General features: G+C 36.1%; 1 protein-coding gene and 1 long non-coding RNA gene across 2 annotated transcripts; both read right to left on the reverse strand.

Annotated features, from left to right (window-relative positions):
* Positions 1-1021: 1021 nt before the first annotated feature.
* Positions 1022-1481, reverse strand: LOC137574314 (uncharacterized). Its single transcript, XR_011031975.1, has 2 exons — positions 1338-1481; positions 1022-1281 (listed from the first exon to the last, which is right to left on the reverse strand). It is a non-coding gene; the product is annotated as an uncharacterized lncRNA (long non-coding RNA).
* Positions 1482-2992: 1511 nt separating this feature from the next.
* LOC137574088 (uncharacterized) lies at positions 2993-13167 on the reverse strand. The gene is made up of 3 exons (XM_068286202.1): positions 12759-13167; positions 4155-4436; positions 2993-4079 (listed from the first exon to the last, which is right to left on the reverse strand). The coding sequence occupies exons 1-3, from the start codon at positions 12843-12845 to the stop codon at positions 3288-3290; spliced, it is 1161 nt and encodes a 386-aa protein (XP_068142303.1). The 5' UTR covers positions 12846-13167; the 3' UTR covers positions 2993-3287.
* Between the last annotated feature and the right edge of the window lie 7502 nt (positions 13168-20669).

Consider the following 20669-nt stretch of genomic DNA (forward strand, 5'->3'; position numbering starts at 1 on the left):
AAACATGACAACTACAAACAGGATAGAGAACAAGGAGAAAAGACAGCAAGAGAAAAAGAGACAAAAAGGAGAGGGAGAGCATAAGAAAGCCGTCGCAAAATGCTTTTCCATTTTTTTTTTTTGCAAGCAAAAACCAATTTTAAGGACATTTTTGGCATGTTGCCTTTAAAAGATCTCTAAACCAAATGAAAATCCGTTTGAGGATATCGATTTATATCTTTACAGTAAATTGATTAAAAGTTTCCATGATTTTTCTCATCCCACAATGGAAAATATTTATCTATAATATGCTTTAGCCTTTATTGCCCAATTAGTCATTTTATACTTTTGTTTTAAATGAATACCAAATATCATCTTCAAACCAAAGACTAATCGGAATATTTTCTTCATAAAAAGTGAAATCATTAAAAAAATGTTACAACAACTTACAGCAAATGGATTTCAGGATAAATTTGTGCAAATCTGCAAACTTATTTATTCAATATTTATTAATTTATTTGTTAAGCACACAAAATAGATATTAATGAACATGCCACGTAGTATATACCAAGATTTTGGTTCTAATTTGAGAGCAATTAAATTGCTGTTGATTTTAAATGTTAAAACTGTGAAACATTTGCCAGTTACTCCACACAGCCTATCATCAGAGATATGAATATGAATAGATATGTATGTACATACATATGCATATAGGATGTACATGTATGTATCTAAGCAAAGTATTATGGCGTCATTTGCATAATTGGAGAAAATGAAAATTACAGACACCACCAGACAGGTCCGGGCCAGTCTGTTCTGACTCGGCCATTCCATTGGATTTCCATTCCAGTTCCGTTCATGCTGTCAGCATTGAAAAGCTAAACAAACAGGGACCCACAACACGCAAAATGATATTCAAAAACAAGAGGCAGAGCGCAATATAAAAAAAAAGGGTCGCCTGCCATCCTTCCTTTATACACAAGCACATTGAAAGGCACTTCATTAGCGAGTTATGCCTGCAATTGCAATTAGAGACAGAGAGTGACCGAGACGGAGGTATAGAGAATTTTATTAGAAAACGAAAGAACCAGCCATAAATAGAGAAATGAGAACGTTTAGCACTGAATTTGAGATCCTATCCTGGTCATTAGTTTTTAATTCAGGCGCCGATGTCCATGGACGATTATAGACTATAATCGTTTCCGATTTATTGTCATTTGTGATAATATTCTCTTTCACATATTCCCATGCCATACCGCCCTGATCTACGAGCTTGAAGACCTCTTGGGAAACGTTTATGGTCTGAAGGGCAAAGGGAATGAAAACTCATTAGCTTGTAAACTGTAATCATCACTTACCCCCAGATCAATAAGTAACAGAATGAGTACTAAAAGTTTTCTAGACATTTGGGCCAAAAAAATGTTTGTCTAAGTTTTGAAAAATAAATTTTGTATCTTCTGTCAAGTATAAAAAAGCTTGCTTTGATATAGCATCACCAAAAAAAGGTTTATTAGGTCGTTTTGAGTTTGTAGGAAAAAACCTTCGATCTGATTTAATGAGTATCGACAGCGTTTTTAATTTATTGTCATAATTATAATTAAAACATTTTTCGCAGTGACCTCAATCTCATGTGTGTGTGTATTTATTTAATATTTATGCTGCCATTTTCAGTTATTGTATTTTCATTTCGTTGCATTTGTATAATGATGTAACGATGTGGATTATTAATACTGTCAGCAATTTCATTTATTTTGTAATTTGTTTGCAAATGTTTTTCTTACATTCTTCTGTGCTGCTCTTTGCTCCCTCCACCCCTACCACCCCCTGCTTCGCTTCCACTCTTCGTCTCTGTTCTCTGGTCGTTATGCTTAATGGCCTTTTGTTTTATCGTCCTGTCAATGCAGAATTTTTTTTTCCGTTTTTGTTTTGCTGTTGTTGTTGCTGTTGCTATTTGGTTTCGGTATATTTATGGTTATATTTATTCACTTGACTGCCAATTGTCGTTTGTTGCTTGTTTGTTGCTTGTAAATTATTGTGTTTATTTTAATATTGCAAATAATAATATCGAATATCAATCAGAGGTCACACACACATTGTGTGAGTAGGGACATCAGAGAACCAAAGAAGGGGAGAGCAGAGGGTAATGTGAGTCATTTTACAGTATTATTAACTTTAAAGTTTTTGTGATTTATATCTCTGTGAAATATTTCAAAGAGAAATATTTGTATACATACTCCAAAAATCATTTGAACAGATTTTGTTTCAACAGTTTGTCTACTCATGGGTAGATATGTATATTTACTGTCTGTTTAGTGATAGGGTTGATTTGAATTTTAAATTTGTTGACCTTTAAACATAATTGTTGAATAACTTTTTATTATTTTTACAAATTTTCAGTGACTACAAATGCGGGAAGCCTGAGTGAGTATTGCACAATTCCTAAAGCCTTTACATTTGAAACATTTTCTTCAGCTATTTCAAGGAAATGTTCTCCAAAATTCTCTTTCACAGATTCTTCTTTGAAAGTGATTTTTTGCTTTGATTTTAATATGTTAAACTGTTTTATTTAGAATAATTTCGTTTCACTGACACTGTGAGTTACGTTTTTGGTATGTCTGTTATTGTTGCATACTTTTGGGATAAGTATTTTAATTGCCAACTGGAATTTGTAGAACATGCTTAGCATACTTTTATGCGCTACACAACGAAACCTGAAGCAGCACTCTGCCAGCAACATTTGTTGCCATGCCCAACATGTTGCTAAACCTGCCCGCCTGCTCAATGGGGTTTTCAGTTTGAGTGCTTCTCACTCTGCGATGAAACCGCACTTGAAAAATTAATGAGTGCCACTCGAAACGCTAATCACATGTAAGTGAAGCGTTTCCCTCCTCGCTCCCTTCCTACCACCTTCCCAATAGCCACCACCGACTACTTTAGGTTAAATCCGTTGATAACCACACCAGAGAGGTCAGGTGGAGGAAAGGGTTACCAAATTGATTTACGAGGGTTGCAATTGCCTTTTTTTCTGAATTTATTTATTTCTCATGTAAAATAGAAAAACTTATACATACATAAAAAAAAAAAAATTTGGTTGACTTAAAGTAAATACTAACAATTACTTAAACTGCTCAACCTAATATTTATATCACAAAATCTTAATTTATGTACATATATATGTGGATATATAATATGTGTATAATATATTTCACCTATCGTTCCCTTTGCAGTGCCGATAAAAGTTTGAATTTGAATTTATTCCTTGTCTCCTCGTCATCTATCTTAAGTTGGTTTCCTTTCTGTTATTTCTTTTAAATTTCGAAATTCTTAGCCTGAAGACTTTTCAGTATGCCTAGCAATTGCAGAGATTCCAGTGGTTCAAAATCATCTGCGTATCGTATGGCTGATGATTTGACTATATGTCGCTCTCGAGGCATATCCAAAATCATGGGCAATTGTTCGGCCATTACCGAATGATGTGTTATTAGTGCTTTGAGTGTGGTGAATTGTTTTTTGGCACCCTTCAGGCAAAACATTTGATTACGTGTATTTTGGATGGCAAAGTTCTTGACCTTGCGATCCAAACGCAAACACAACTCAAAGTTTCGAGGTGTACTACGTCGGAGTAGAAAACTACCGGGCTTGGCAGATATTAGATGCTCTTGAGCGGCCTTTGAACTAATACGGGGCTGATACCACGAGCACTCAAGTAATTCAGGCTCTTCGTCATCCTCATCATCGGTATTGTTGTGATTGTAGCGAATTTTCGAACGTTTCTTGGTGGGTGTCGGACGACGTTTGCTTAAGTTGGCGTCATTTAAGAGCTGACAACAATCGGAAATACCCGCATCGGTATCATCTTGATTTCCCTCATCATCCTCTTCGCGGCTGCTGGTCTCACTCGAATCACTGGGCTGGCTACTTTGCCAGCAATTAAGTGACAGTAAGGACTTTTGCGGCGAACGTTTCGGTGAGGTTTGCTCTGACGATGATGATGTGGATGCTGAAGTTGAACTGCTGCTGCTACAACTGCAATCGGCATCGTGATCCTCCTGATCATCTTCCTCTAAATCAGCTTGATAGGAAGAGTCAAGCAGGTCTTGCTGTTGGCGAAAAGAATAAAAGTATGTGTAAGAACAAATATATCTTTGAAATTAGAACGGAAAAAGAAAACTTACCTCATCATAGTCACTTGTCGGCTCTTCAGCATGATGCTGATGTCTAGAGTCATCTTTTTGTGTAGAAGTTGCAAATAGTTTGCGTTGCAAAAAGTTCTTCATGCTATCATAAACCTTGTGAGTGCGGCTCAGCTGTGCCTCTGCTGTTGTTGTTGTTGTGCCTGCTGGTGTTGTTGTTGCCACAGATAAAGTGGGAAACTCGAGTTTTTCCATCAGCGGCTGCTTTTTCTGGTATTCGCCATAAATGTCGGCATAGTCGGGACATTTGATGGCCTGTCTTAACTGGAAAAACAATAAGGGAAAAAAAACAAAAACATGAATTGCTGTTTGTCGTTCTTGGTCAGCCAAAAATTTGTCTACATAAATCTCAACTGTCTCACTTGGTCTACCTGAGAGAAGTACATGGTTGGTCCTGAAAATCCATTATATATGTCACAGTCAAAGACTTTTTGTGTCCTATACCCTTCATTCTATGGGTCATCTCTCTCCCAGTGCTCTACTTTTGTTCATTCTATTGTTGCCACAATTTGCTTAACCTTGTTCTCTTTTCCCTCCATTATTTGCTTTCGTCTAGTTGGCTTTTCTTTCTCTTTTTTTCTCTCAAAACACGGTAACAAATTCTTCAACTATGGTGACCCCGTATTATATTGCTCTTTTTTGCTGTTATAAAATAAAAAGGGCGGCCTTTCTGATTATCTTCTTAAAATGTTTTTTTTTTTTTATTATTTCTTTTAATATAAAAAATATATAGCTAAGGACTTCAAAATCCCACAGTCTATAGAATGACAAATGGATCAATGCTTCAATCAATCCTGGTTATGAATTTTAAAGTCCATGCCCCTTGGCAATCACTTGAGAGAGGCAGCAGTTGTCCCTGTTGTTTTCTATAAAGTATGGGTTACACCCCTTTTTGCCACCTTTTCATTTTTTGCATGACTGTGTGTGTGTGTGTGTGTGTGTATGAGTGTGCGTTGAAGTGTGCACACACTTCAGCACGCACACACGCATTCACAAAATAATGAGCATTCAATTGATGATGATTTTCGAGGAGGAAGTGGCTAGAAAGGACACGACAATGCTTGAATTCAGGTAGTCAGCGGGTATGCGCTTATGCAATTCAAATGAAATTGAATTGTATTGAATTGAATTGAATTGGTTTTGATTTGAAAATGCTTCTTGCTGCACACAATGAGTGGATAATGAGTGCATGTAAGCATAATAGATTTCCACTCTACAGTTTCATGGGTTACACCAAACTCTAAAATCATGGTTTAAAAATCTATACCAATCAGTTAAACAGGTGATGAAATTAGAGTTTCCTTCTGTTAAATATTTACTTGCAGCTTTGATGATTCTAAACCAAATGTAAAACCCATCCAACCAAAACCAATAGTAAACCGTTTCGAGTGGAAGCGGCCATTCTTTGTGTTAACTATTTACAACTAAACAGCAAGTTCCTGTTTTGATTTTGAATACTTCCGCCCCTCGAAATCAATTTGCATTTCCAATTTGAAAATGTTGTTTATGTGTTAAAAAAAAGAAAATACATAACAGAAAGGAAAATCAGAAAGATAATTCAAATTCAAACTAGACATGACCAGAAGAAGGTGGAGGTAGAGACAAGATGGCAAACTCTTTGATGTGGCCACACATAAATCCGATGAAAGCTCCACCAAACAAAACAAAGAAAAAGAAACAGACAACATACAACGTACAAACGAATAACCAAAAAAAGGCGGCGTGAAAATCTGTTTTTATGCGGCTCAAATCAAACAACAGCGGCGAAACACTGGCGGAAAATGTCTGGAAAACAAGCATTTAATGGCTACAATTTTCCCTTCTCCTCTCCACACACTGCTCATGTTGCCTTGTTACATGATTTTTAATTTATGCAAAGAACCTAACAATAATGGGCGACCCCAAAAAATAGACAAAGATAGCCAAAGAGAAGGGGTCAGGTTAAAGAAATCTATAAAAGATACATACAGTAGTGACCAAAAGGTGTTGGATCTCCCCTCTTCTCCCTCGGCTAAACCCCAAACCCGGTCTAGTATCTAGTATGTATCGCCTTTTTCGTTTTTTTTTTATTCTTTTGTGCGTGCTAATGCAATAATCATGGGTCTAATCCTGCCCTGCGGAAAGGTAACTCTAATTGATGATGAAGCATAGCTGAAGGCAAACTTCCAACGCCGTCTCCCATTTCCATCATCTTTTGTTTGGGTTTTTCTCTGGTCCGAGGTGTTAGCATATTATTTTTTGGTATCACCGAAAAATGTGTTACAATAAAAATTGAAAACACTGAGAAAACACTGAAGAAGATAGTTTCCAGGTAAGCACGCAGACAACAGGCAGGCAAGCAGGCAACCAGCTGGCCAAAAGTAACAAAAGGCACCCAAGAACTCTCCATCTCTCCTACCTAAACCTTCTTTTCATTCTTATAAAAACAGTTGTTAAATTTTCATTTATAAAGCATTTAGAGTGCAACATGAATTCAAACTGCGAAGGGATATAAACCTATACAGATAGATGGCCCGAAATGTGTTGCAGCGAGGTGGGGGAGAGGGAAGAAAAATTAGTTGAAGTACTTTTTTCGAACCTTTTATGTATTATTGTTGTTGTTGTTGTTCTTGTTGTTTTCTGTGTGGGTCTTGATGAAATTATTGAAATGTTGTGTTGGGCCACTTGAATTATTCTTGCCATGTAACCCATCAAGTAGCAGTCTATCTACATCCAGACATATGCCAGAATTTTTTGGTAAAGCATTTTGTCTATGCCCGCGTGTGTGTGTGTGTGTGTGTGTGCGTATTTGTGTGTTCGGAAATTTAAGCAGCTGTTTAAGGACCCAGGCAAAACCCACCCACCCATCCATAACCCACGCTTATTGTCGATTATTACTGCTTGTTACCGCAAAAACCACTTTTGACTCACAAATTGGGCAATTGTCATACTCGATTTCTTTCCCTCTTTGCCACTTACAAACATATTTCCCTTACATTTCTTTTATTTTTGTGTTGGGTCTATGCATTTTGGTGGTAGAGTAACAAATTGTATATTTGTTTGTATACATATACATATTTCTTCTGTTTAGCCAGGATGAGACAGTCTTGTGTTTGATCCAATGGCACTATAAATAAAGGACGCCATCGTCAGTCGACTATTTTCTCTGATTGATAATAATGAATATCCTACTTATATAGCGTATATTAACTTCGTCGGATTATAAAAATTCTCATTGACTTGTGCCGTTTTTCCTCCAGTTTGGATATCTTGTAAATTAGTTAAAATATTTGAAATATTTTCGGAATAGACATTTTAGCTTTTAGTTCCAGCTAATTTGACAGTTTTATTTTATGACAAAAACTGTGTTCAAATCGGCAGCTCGCTAGCTCGAAATAACTAGATCTAGAGAAAGACAATGTAAGAGAGAGGGAGAGACACACACACGTGTTAGTTCGTTCTGAGGCTTTCAAAATGTCAGCCGGAATTGTTTATGACATTTTCCATGGCATGGCACGCGGCAGACTTTGTGTTAAACACATTTTTGTCTTGCAACAGATGAACAAATTTATGAACTTCTTCTCCAACCAAAAAAATAAAGACTCTTTTTTTCTACAAAAAAAAAAAGTTTTACCTCATAAAATGATTTTAAGGTTGAAAACACACACAAAATCTGTTTTTCTTTTATAGTTTATTTCGGGTTAGTCTCGTTTTTTTTTTTTTTTTTTTTGGTAAAATTTTTATTGCAATTAGCTGGGAAAAATCCTTTTGTTTAGACACATGTGGCATGTGGCATGTGGCATTTAAAGTTTTTCCTACGCTTTTTTTATGCGTTTGGAGGTTTTTTTTTGTGGCATTTTTTATAGGTGTAAAAAATTGGGTCGCCATGCATCTCATCAAATTATTGAAATGTGAAAGGAATTGAGTTTAAATCGGAGGGGAAGCCAAAATGGAGGGAGGTGAAGGCTCCATAAACAATTTGATGAGTTTATTAAATGCAAATTAAAATTGTTAAACATTTTTTATATTCAGCTTTTCTTTTAATTGCATTTTATGAGGGTAAATAAAAAGAGATAAAAATGCTAGCGGGTGGGAGAATTCTAGAATTCAAATTGGTCAGTTGATAATTAAAATTCAACAATTTCATTTAGCTAAATATGGTATGAGAAATGATTTGGAAATGAGAAAAAATTTCATGGTTAGTTTAATATTTTGTTCTATCATTTGCCAATGGGACACACGATATTTCAAAGCAAACTTTAGATTTTTGTTTTAATATTGATTCTTCAATTTGAGGCCACTCCCAGAGTTTCTGTGGCTTTCATCTTCTTTCTTTTCAATGCTCAGCATAAATCTCTCAGCACCTTTTGCTTGTCATTGGGTCTTATCAATCCGTAAACGAAAATAGAATCGAACTACATATACTAAAGATATATAGCTTAGAGAATAAAAAGTCTGTTTACCAGTTCGTTTCGCTGACAAACGTTTTCAATTAGTCGCCGCGTCTGGGCAAAGATAAAAGGGCCAACATATCCAGGGTCATAGACAAAGTGCATGCACACATACACACACAACAGAACGCCAAAAGGAGAAAAAAAAAACTAATAAAAATTCCCAACGATAGATAGATAGATAGACAAAGACACAGACAGAAAGAAGGAGATAGAGAGAGAGAGAAAGAAACAAGCATATGTCGCTCTTAAGTTAGAGCATTTGTTAGATTAGAATCTGAAACAATTAAAGCAACAGATAAACACTTTTTTCCCTCATTCTAGTTGTTGTTTTTTTTTTTTTGCTTGCCAAAGGAATCTTGCTTCAATTACATCTGCTTAATGGTTGATGCAATGCTCTGACGCCGACTGGGCGACGCCTTGTACTAAGTGGCATCATAATTCTCATTTAAAATGTTTGCCACCAGGCCAGGGGGTAAGAGTACGCGAAGGGGGCAACTATTTAATTCTAAAATTAAATCAAAAAGCAATGAAGTGAAGCCTTTAAATTTTGTCTTACACTTTAAAAAAATGAAGAAACTTTCTATTTACCTTTGAATAGAGTTTTGAGACATAGAAGTCTATGTCTATTTTAAGTAAATTCTTAACTTGTACAATTATTAAGTCTAAGTCATAAAATTCGCAGTCATAGAATTCCCAACCAGTTTTAGTAGGCGTCAATTGTCAGTTGTAGATTATTTTGCATTGATCAAATGCAAATTTTAGCTTAATTTTCTCAAGTGTAGATATTTTTGAATGCACTGTAAGAGAACTGAAGCAAGTCGCTTGTCGGTTGCTCCATCTTGCGCTCTAAGTGTGTGTGTGTGTGTGTGTGTGTTTGTGTGGTTAGCTCGTTGTTTCCCCATATGATCAAGGCCAATGTGATTAATGTTTATGTGCCTATAAGAAGCATGTTCTACATGTGTAGAGATAGTTTGCTTTTCATGGATTTCTAAGTGTTTTAATGTGCCCACAATTTGAAAAATGCATCTGAGATTTATGCGGCACTGCGCGAATTTCAAAAAAAGAAAAGAAAAAGTCCAAAACCAAAAACAAAAAATTGATGAGCATAATTAAATGGGGGGGCTCGGTTGCTGACGATGGCCTCGTTGTTGGCATTTTGCATGTGCATTGTTGTAATTTATGCTGACTGCTGACGCGCTGGTAGTTGACTAGATGGGTAGCTGGGTATCTGAGACTGGCCCCCGTCGTTTGCATTTTAGAGTAAACAACAATTTCACTTATTTTCATGCCGTCTGCCCCATCATCATCATTGTTATTTTTACGCTTGACTCGATATAAAATTTGCTGCTTCTTTTTTTTCTTTTTTTCCGCCTGCCGCATGCCACACGACGACATGATGAAAATGTAAAGCAAATATGCAAAATGTAATACAAAAAAAATATACGAAAAACGAAGAAAAAAAACTAGAGCTTTCAACGGTACATTTTTTTTGCAACAAGGGATCTTCCCATTACCCTTTCCAATGCCTAGACAACAGGCAACAAATAGTTTCAGCTTTGGTTTTTGGTTTTGAGTCTAGCCTAGGAGGAGGGCAACATCGGGCTAGGCAAACATCATATAGTTTATCATCGCAGTTCGTTGTCCGTTTGCTTTTCATATGGCTTCCATCCAAAAAGGATTTGCTAGACAAGAGACAGCGACGATAGCAGAAAAAAAGAAGGAGAACGAAGGAAAAAAAGCCACACACTCGAGAAGGGACCTGGCACGACCAACGAGTTATGCTAGACCACAGAGTACATCGACGACAAAACAGCCTGGCCAGAGAAAACATTGTAGAAGCTGCGACTTTAACCATAAACCATATTTATGGCAGGTCTTTATGGTTATAACCCAGCCAGGACCTTTGTTACCATTTTATTTGGTGCATTTCCATCTATAAGTCGTATAGGACCTCAGTGTTTTTAAGAACTATAATGTGTGGATTATATAGCATACGTATTATCTCTTGCATACTTTTAGGGGATTTGGACAATATTTCTCAATCTGCAAGTGATTCTAATGTTAGATTATTCCTAGAATATAGAACAAACTAATATACACTTTAATTGCTTCAAACAGAGTACAGGGTATAAACATAATAGAACATAGAAAAGTGTCTAGACCAGAGAGGTTTAGAGTGAGCGCGCAAAGTCAAAAACAAAAAGTTAAGAGGAAACAAAAAATGTTCCTTTTCTCAGTTTTGTTCATCAAATTCAAAAATAAGAAGAAACATTTTTCTTTTTTCGAAAATTGTTTTTTTCTAGGTAATTCAATTCCCCCCAGCTGTGAAGGCAAACACACCTACTAGAGGCAATCCTTTTGGGAGAGAGGGAAACACCTAGCAAGCAAAACAACAACACAAAATTTCCATAGATCAAAAGCAGAAGAAGAGTGAACAAAAGTGGAAAAAAAGTAGCATCATTCGAGCTATGTTTCGAGTAGTAGTATAGTGTTAGTAGATAAAGTGCCCTGGTCAATGGTTTTGGGTGTCAATTCTAGTGAAAAATGACAAGAGCAGAAAAATAGCAGCAACAGCAGCAGCAGCAGCATCCATCCAAACCATCTGAACAATGATGAAAAATGCCAGCAAGAGCAGCAGCATCCCACAACATCACTCAAAAAACAAGAAAAGATAAAAGAAACAGAGAAAAAAATGCAAAAGGCAAAACGCAAAAACTGTCATTCAGTTTGAAATTACAAACCAAGCAAAAGAAACGAGAGGAGGGAAAATTTAACAAATATTTTGATAATTTTTTTTTTTGTTTCTTGTGAGAGTCAAAGTAAAATGAGATTTTCCAAGAGTTAAGCTCTAGCTTAAGAAATCTATGATATTCAGCTACCTGAATATCAACTTATTTAGGTCTTAATTAAGTTATTTTGTCAAACTAATCAGCTTTACGGAATCAATTAGACAGAAATTAGGATGGGGGGTAGGGAGAGGGGAAAAAGTATCATTAGCCAGACGTCGCCATCTGTTCAAATGGCGGGTGATAAAGGCTAGTTAGGGGTCACCCATTCACTCTCTCGTTCTCCTTATCGCTAATCAAATACAAATAACATATGTCTCCAGCCCATTCCAGTTAACCGGCTTGATTTATCAATCAATCATTATCTCTCCTAAATACATATGTACGTAAATCTGTATATGGAAACATATGTTTTCATAGCCCAGATTTGGGTATTTATTTTTTTGTGATTTCGTTTTTATGCAAATCATATTTATTTGATTATGTGATTTAGTGTTTGGCTGATTTACGTCGACAGGAGAGTTTATTATGCTTTGTCTGTCTGTCTGACACACTGTCCCTCTCACACACTAAATCCCTCACTCTCCTTCTCTCTCTATCAGTCCATAGTGTCTGACATAGTAAATCATTTTAATTGTTGTCGTTGGTGTTTGGTATTTCCCTGTTGCCCACTGCCCCGCCTCACATTTTCCATCCATGATCATAGAAAATAGTGCCCTTACTGTGTGTGTGTTTGCGAGTATGGGGGAAAAAATTATGTAAATTCTACATACATCGATGAGTGTATGTATATATATACATACAAATACAATATGGTGTAGGTGGATTGTAAGTGGCTTACGTGTTAAGCTTCACAATATTGTGTCTAGATGAGTGTGACATTTTTATAGCTTTAAACATAGATATGCTAACAAAATTATGCATCCATTTATTTCCTCTATATACATATCATATAGGAATCTGTCACATATGTATATGTATAAATGGAATTTATAAGATATAGCCAAGATATTGTAACAGCTTTAAAATTCAAATTCATTTTCAGAACATTAAAAGTTCTAACTAATCCAAAAAGTCTACCAAATTGATACAACTTTGAAAGATATATGATACATAATGCATAAGATTTAAATCTAACTTTTACTTTTGCTATTCTCACATATTTTAAAAAACTACTTTGAAATATCCTTCATAGAGTACTAGATGGACTTCCTTTCCAGGATTAAAATCGGATCAATATGTGCCATTTACTTATCTTTACTTTGCAACTTAAGAAAACAATCTGTTGCCTAAACTCAACTAGTTAGCCCTTACTATTCTATATATAGTAAAAATGTCGATTCAAGGACATTGTGATCTTAACTTACCATCTTGTTTTTGTTCGGTGTATCCTTTTTGCGTTTGTTGACATTATCCGTGGCGCCAAAGCGATTATATTGAAACAGACGACCCATTTTGTGTATATATTATTTCTGTTTTGGGGTTTGTTTACAGTATCTTTGTTTTCTAATTTATGTTCTATTTCACACACAAATACGCAAAAAAAAAAAAAACACAACGAGTAAGGCCAACGAAGGGAAAAACGATTTAAATGCAGTGTGGAACTCGTAATATCGGAAAACTTATTGCGTTGTTTTTTCGTTTGTAGTTTGTTGTTCGTTCCGTTTTCGAAAACTACTTGAAAATGTTTAATGAAACGGCGATTGGTTGGTCGGTCGGTCGGACGGTGGTACCAGGAATACTGCGAGGCGATCAGTGCGACGTGCGCCGAGGGAATGATGGGCTACAACTGAATGCATTCGAAAAAATACAAGAGCTCGAGACGTAGACTAAGGCAGAGAAGAGCAGAGAGTGAGAGCAGAGTGGCAGAGCGGCAGACGGCGACGTCAACCGGCGTTGTTCATGCATTTACCGCTAGTTCATTCTGTGTTGGTGAAATGAAGAAAAACTCTCACACACACACACACACAGCCACACACAAGAGACACGGGAAAATAGTAGGAAAAAACCCACTCAAACAAAAAGCGAAATGAGAAAAATTACTACACTGAAACAAACAGGGAGATTCGAGGCAGGCAGAAAGCAAAGCAAGGCGAAAGGAACAGCAAAATAAAGTTAAACAACTTCTGTTTCTGTTTTGGGCATACTCTGAATGAGTAACTGACTGCCTGACTGCCTGGCTGACTGACTGACTGAGCGGATGAGTGAGTGAGCGAATGAGCGGTGGGTGGTTGAGTGAGTGGAGTGCCGTAAAATGTAGTATAGTCTTAGTGGTGGTGGGGTGACGGACGTTCAACAGGGGGTAGCTAGATTTCATATACATATACATAGTAGAGAGTAGGCGGTAATTCTACCGGGTGAGTGAATGAGTGAGTACGTCCAATTTCAACAAGTACCGAACGCGGGGTGAGTGGCGGTGGGGGGATATGAAAACGGGAACCCATCCATCCATCCACCCGCTTGTTGGCCTGCCCTATGGCCGCTTGCGGCATTTCATTCATTTTGAACCTGGGTCCAAACTGAAATATTCTGACTTTTCAGTTTTTATTTTTTGCCGTATTGACGTTTTCTGTTTGAGTTCCTCTTTCTGTTCTCTGTGTCTGTGTGTTCTACATTTCGTTTGCTTCTTTGCCTCTCACCGACGTGTCGTCTCAGTACTGAATTGCACTACATTCCATACATACCACCCACTTGGACTTGCATAAAATCAACACAACAGCAGAAAAATGGAGAAACAAAAAGGAACGTCAACTTTTTTCTCCTTCTTCTTCTTCTTCCATGGGGAGCTAGAACGGAATGCTGAAGCTCTGCTGTGCTCGTAATTATCATTATCCTTGCGCTTTTCATTTTTTCCGCTCCTTTGCCCCTAGTCTCTCACGCCCTCTCTCTCTCTCTCTTTTTTATATGGCCAACTATGGCACTTTAATTGAAGTCAATCTTTTGCTCCCTCTCTCTCTCACTCACACTCACGGTCCCTCTTTCTGTCTCTGTCACACAGTTTTTTATTTTCATTTTCCTCACAGACTTTGTCCCCACGTTTTTTTTTTAGTGGCTCAGTCGCCATTTTCATTGAGAATGATTATTTTGCAACTTATTAGCACCTCCGGAAAATTATGAGTTTCAGTTTCGGTATTCACAGCTTTTTGTTTACGAGCATCGTTTTTCATTTTGCCTCGTTAATACACTTTAAAAGGGGTATTACGATTTTCATCATCAGTAGTTCTATGTTACCTATTCTATTTCATATTCGACTCTATACTCTTATAAACTTGACTTCTTTGAGTTGGTTCAAAGATTGATTATTTTCAATAATAAATTCTCAATTAAACACATCAAAGCAAACTCATCGATTTTATTCGATTCGAAATATTATTTTTTATTATATGCTAAAAACCATGACAAAAGCAGCTTTATGTTCGTTTATGATTGTCCTTTAGAGGACTTTACTTTGCTTCAAGCAACATTAACATCTTTAATTGCATGGGGAAAATTGGTAGGAAAAGTTGGCAACTATTTTGAGAGCTAGAAAACCTAGCCTAACCTTAACTATATAATTTCTGGTCAAAACGTACCACCAACAAAATGAAATGGCTTTGAGCTTAAATTCTATTTGGTGTAGTGTATGTACAAGTCGTCTTCGTTTTTTTTCTCTCTCTCTCAATGTCGTAATTTTTGCGTTTTGTTATTTTTTAATTGAGTTACCTTTCACTCAGGTTGAAAAAGCAGGACCAGAGGTTGGGTGATTCGAGTGCTGAGGTTTGGTGCTTTTTTAGCTTTTGTTGCTTAATTAGCAAGTTGAGAGGATAACAAAAAATACAAAAAATACAAAAAAAAAAAAAAAAAAAAAATGGGAAGGAACAGGAAAATGTTGCTTATGTTGAAATTAATTTAATTGAAACAGTTTTAGAGTGAGATTAACTTATGGAGGAGAAAGAGTTTAGTATAAAATAATATACCTACATACATATATATTTTTAACAACAGCTGCAATTGAAGAGAAAAGTACCAAAGACATGAAAAGGAAAAACCCTCTTCAACTTCATATATCATTTTAATAGCTCAACTAAAATCCCTGCTTAAGATTAGTTAAGCCCTGACTATGTTTCCTTCAGCTGTTGCCCAACAACAACTATTCGAAAGGGGCAAATACATATATATGATATTACCGATTTCAATCAGGGGGTGTAACCTTAGCCGCAACAAAAATTTTGCCACCCCCCTAAAGACTACAAATTTGCCGTTTTTTGTACATTTATTTTTTTCTTATGTGGGATTAATCAGTGCTAAAAGTTTCATTTAAGGGAAATATGCTTTTGTCAAAGAGAATCAGGGCCAAATCCTCGATTTATAATTAGATTATGACATTAATAAGTCGCTTTAACAAATGTTCAAATTTTACGCCCAACAACTGCCGAACAGTTAACCACCCTCACTCTCACCCTCGGCCATGGCCATCACCCTCTTCACCTCTGGCCCGATACTCTCACCCCCATTGTGGAGTGATATTTTGGCAACAGTTGCCAAAAATTGAATTTAATATTGAGCGTATCCGAAAATGAGAGAAGGAGAGAGTGAGTAAGCATTTTCCTAAACACTTAAGAGGAGGGTTCCGTTTCGCATTCAGATTTCAATTGCACATATTCCAATATATATAAATCAATTGTCAACCCCTTGCATCAGTACACTGACTTACTAAAGGGTATTCTAAGGTATTTTGCATTGGCTTTTAGTTATATGGAAATAGATCTTAGTTGAAAGAAAGCTCAAGCAACTGAAAGACCGATAACAATGACTTGATAACATTGCTCATCTGATCTCTGGAAAAGAAAAGTTACTTTTTGGAGATCCTTTACCATTATCCTATATCGATTGACTGTGAGTGGTGCAAGGGTATTGCAAATTCGTTGCACATTGAGTCTATTCATTCGCTTGACACATTCTCATTAGATTAAAAGCTTTCTCTTACCTAACAATTTGTTTGCTGATTTCTTTGGCCATGACAATGATATAAATTTTACGTTCTTTGCCAAAAAATGTGATGTGATGATTTTTCCTGCCAGCTGTTGGAACTTCCCACACATCTCCCCCGCGCTGCCCATATTCTATGTCTCTCTGTTTCTGCTGTAACTAAAGTGCCCTTAATGTTTCTCAATTATTTGCAGTAATTTGCAATAATTCTAAATGCTTTTGTGGAGAACTACCCTAAAATTGTTTTTAATGGCCATTTGCACTTACATGAAGAAAACTGTTGACTGTTGACTGCAATATTCCTGGCCGCTCACCTCCACTTCACAGTAATACCACCCCCACCATGGTTTCCTTCTACGGTTTGTAATGGCTTCATTCACATCGAAATCATTGACAGCAATAAATGGCCTGGCCCTCTCTCTTTTCGCTCTTAGCTCCGTATTCTCGTTCTGTTTGTTATTGTTGTTCATGTTTCGGGTTTGTTTAATTTATAGCCACAACGCGGTAAGAAAAATAAATTTTCATTTTATTTCGCTTGCCTTGACAAAGTTGACAAAGACAACACCAACAGCCACATAAAAGCCCAGAGACCCAGAACAAAATGACTGAAGAGCCATCATTATCATAGCCATGGGCGTAGTTTAAATAAAAATCAAAATTTACTTAATGCCAAGACAGACAAAATGAGCAAAAAGAAACTAGTTTCGAAAACTAACCCAATTAGGCAAATGGAAAGTCATTAAAGTGGATTCTATCCCTCGGGCTACGCCACTTTTTACCATATACATGTGTAATCCAAAACTCTAAGTTTGAAGTTTTTCCCACCACAAAAAAACCGAAAAAACTCGAGCATTTTGAGATGATAGAGAATCATTAGAGACACGCCGGGAGTGCTTCGAGTGTTAAAAACGTAGTTAAATGAATTCTTTTACAACAATTTGTTTAATAGAAAAATGCATAAAACACATAAGACACACACATAAAGCCGAAAGGCGCGCAATGCTTCGATTTCATTTCATTCATGCAAACAAAACTATTGGTTGGGCCTGCTGAGTTTTTGTCTCTACAGCTTGATACCCTATTAAAATGGAGATCTATAGAAATAATCAAGAGGTTTGAAGGCCATAGAGAAGATAACATATTTGACTTAAGTCCTAGAATGCATTTCCATGTAGATGTTTTGAGTAGTCGAAATGAATTTACTCAAAAACCCAAACCAGGCAAAAAGAGTCACAATCATAATGCTAAGTCTATAAAAATAATTATGGTCCTGTTTTAAATGTGATCGTTGATTTTATGAGCGATTCTGCAAGAGTATTTAAACTTCTATGTACCCTAACGTAATACCTTTTATTTAAACATATATCTTCGTTCGAGTGACTCTACTAGATGATCGGTGTTTTTCTTCTTCCTCTTTCTTTTTTGTTCGGTTCTGGTTTGTTTTGTGGGGTGGTCCTTTTACTGAGATAATCCTTTAATAAATATTTTTGAAAATTATGTGTGAAACCATTAAAATTGTACTTTAATTGTCGGCATTCTTCACCGATTTTCCATGTTTTCAATGTTTATTATGTTCTCACTCTTTCTCTCTATCTCTCTCTCACTCTTTTTCTCTGTGTATGCGTTTGTGTGTGTGTTTTGTTTTTATGACTGCGCCAGTCATTGGCGGCAAGTTGCATAAAAGATTTTTAATTGCACTTCTTCTCTTCAACTCTCGAGAAATTTATGTATTTTCATGTTCCATTTTTATATGATTTTCCCTTTATGATTATATATATATATATATTTTTTTTTTTCTTTTCTTTCTCTAAGCAAACCGCCTTAAATCATAAATCATTTTTAGTGAGAATGTTGTGGTATGGAGATGGAGTTTTGTTTTTTTTGTTTTGGAGGGTAAAATTTGGTTTTTTGAATAATTTTCGTTGTTCTCTTTTTGATTTATCTTACGTGTTACAAGAAAGTTCGTTAAACATTTCAAAATGTTGAAATGGAAAATTAAAATCAAGAGCCGTGAGTTTAACTTGTCTAACTGATAATTTTTTATTTGACATGGATTTAAGTTTCCATCAAACTTTGGTTAACAAACGAACGAACAAACGAACAGAATATTGAAGTTTCTCGCTTAGTTATCAATAATTCATTTATCTTACAAATATTTTTCCCATCAAAATATTTTCCTTTTCTTTGGGGTGTGTGTGTTAGTGTGAGTGTGGGGGTAACGCCCCATTTTCTTCTATTTACTCCCCATTTTTTCGGGCTTTTTTATTTCAAATGAATTTCTCACACACAATTTTTCCCCCCTCTCAACTTGAACGCCCACATTTATAAGAAACAGAACTTTTCGAACAATGAAAATGATTTTTCCAGCAGCAGCAGCAGCAACAGCAGCATAAACAATTAGAATAAAACTCAACTTGAATAACTAATTTCCTGAATTACTAAAAAACAACCAACCAACCAACCAATAGAAGAAAAGAAGGGAAAGAAGAGAAGAGACCGAATTAGACGGGCATTAAATGTGAGGCAAATGCTGACTGCACTTCAAATGAGCATTTTGCCCTCTACTTAGTGCTCTGGGCTATGGCTATTTGTTAATGCATGATACATTTAATCGCTGGAAAAACGCTTGGAAACGTGACAAAATTTCCAGTTTCTGTGATAAGCAGCAGAAAGTGTGACCCTGTTTTAAGAATTTGAAAATTTTATGCAACAACCCCGAACCAAAATAAAAGACACCAAAGAGCCACAACAAACCCAAATTTTTTATTTGGTTTTTGGGATAAGGCTTGATAGGAAAAGTGCTTCGATATCAAGGCTTCAAAGGCATCGACCAAATGACACTCTATAGCAGCTAACAGTACTCAGTTTTATTGACTCGTTCTGTTGAAAAATAATACGTAGGTAAACCTTTAACCAAACGACAAGTTTCTCAATGCAACGTGAAGGTCGTCTGTCATTTTGGCATCGCTAATGTCCACTTTACTAGCCTAAATAGACTCTACTTGTACAGTATCGACCATATACCCTTTTTTGCCCTTTTTGGGTATAGGGTATAATAAAAGCGGTCTTGAAATCGGAGAGAATTCGAAATGGTTACGCATCTTCGACTCGCATTTAGGTTCTCTTCTCCTCTCGTAGTTTTTTTTTTTTTTTTTTATTATTGTTATTTACGTTCCTACTTCAAAAAGACAAATAAATCGTAATTGGCGTACGAGGGTTTCGTTTGGTTTTTATATCTGTTCATGCTCATTAAAATGGAAAAGTGAAAAACGCGTAGCGTGAAAAAAACCCTAAAGGAAAATCATATCATATCGAGTACGAGTGTGCGTGTGTGTGTGTGTGTGTGTGTGTGTGTGTGTGTGTGTGTGTGTTGTGAGTAGTGTTATGGCCTGGCGTTTGCGGTTGGCCCCTTTTCCTGTTATTATTGTTGTTGTTGTCGTCGTCGTCAGCGAGCGGAAGTATGAAAATTTTATCAGAAATTGTAAATCTAGTTGATAGTGAAACGATGATAGGCTTTCTTGGCGGCTACTGCATCTACACATAGGTGCATAAGGTCTTTTGTTAGCCGAAAAAAGATTTAAAGATAACAGAGACAAGAAGTGCGAACAGCTGCCAAAAAAAAAAAAAGATGTGTCGAGGGTTATTTTTGAGATTTTGCGATTAGTTATCCATGGTTGAAGACTTGAGAGAGAGAGACGAGAACAATGAATTTCTATTGGATGATAAATGGTTGAAAAATATATCTATAGACATATTTAAATGTCAAAAAGTTGTCAACATTTTGATTTAAAAATAAAAGAAAAGAACAATTAACCCATAGTGCGAAACGAATTTCTTTTATTCATCAAATAAATTAAAGAGAGTGGGGAAAAGTTTCCCAAGAGTTTCTATACTAAAATCTTTGGTTACAAATCGTTTGTACTTAACACAAACTGCAAAAGGCATACAAGTAATCAATATTTCTAGCATTACAGACCATAGAAATATCACAATTCTTAAATATGCAGAGATGGTTTATTAGCTTCCCATCAAAACATCAACTAAACGAACTTCTTGCGAGTTCTTATATCTTAAAACTTATGTTTGAGTCAATATATTTGAGGCCACTTTGTTATATGGGTGACTAAGTATAAACCATATCGCTTACAGTTTTAGTGGGAGAAACGGAGTGGGGGAAAAAAAAATACCATTAGAAGACTATGAAATGATAACCTTGATAAATATTACTCGTTTCACTGTGAGTGCTCTTTGCTTTCTGATGGTACCTTGCGGCAATGGTTTTTCTTATTTTCTTTGTTTTTGTTTTACTA

The sequence above is a fragment of the Drosophila tropicalis genome, unplaced genomic scaffold (assembly GCF_018151085.1).
Source record: "Drosophila tropicalis isolate 14030-0801.00 unplaced genomic scaffold, ASM1815108v1 contig_443, whole genome shotgun sequence".
Taxonomy (NCBI): Eukaryota; Metazoa; Arthropoda; class Insecta; order Diptera; family Drosophilidae; genus Drosophila; species Drosophila tropicalis.

Coding starts and splice junctions, on each gene's coding strand:
- LOC137574088 (XM_068286202.1), bottom strand. CDS start 12,845: ATGGGTCGTCTGTTTCAATATAATCGCTTTGGCGCCACGGATAATGTC. Junction 4,437..12,758: donor CACCGAACAAAAACAAGATG/GTAAGTTAAGAT, acceptor TTGTTTTTCCAG/TTAAGACAGGCCATCAAATG. Junction 4,080..4,154: donor CGACAAGTGACTATGATGAG/GTAAGTTTTCTT, acceptor TTTCGCCAACAG/CAAGACCTGCTTGACTCTTC.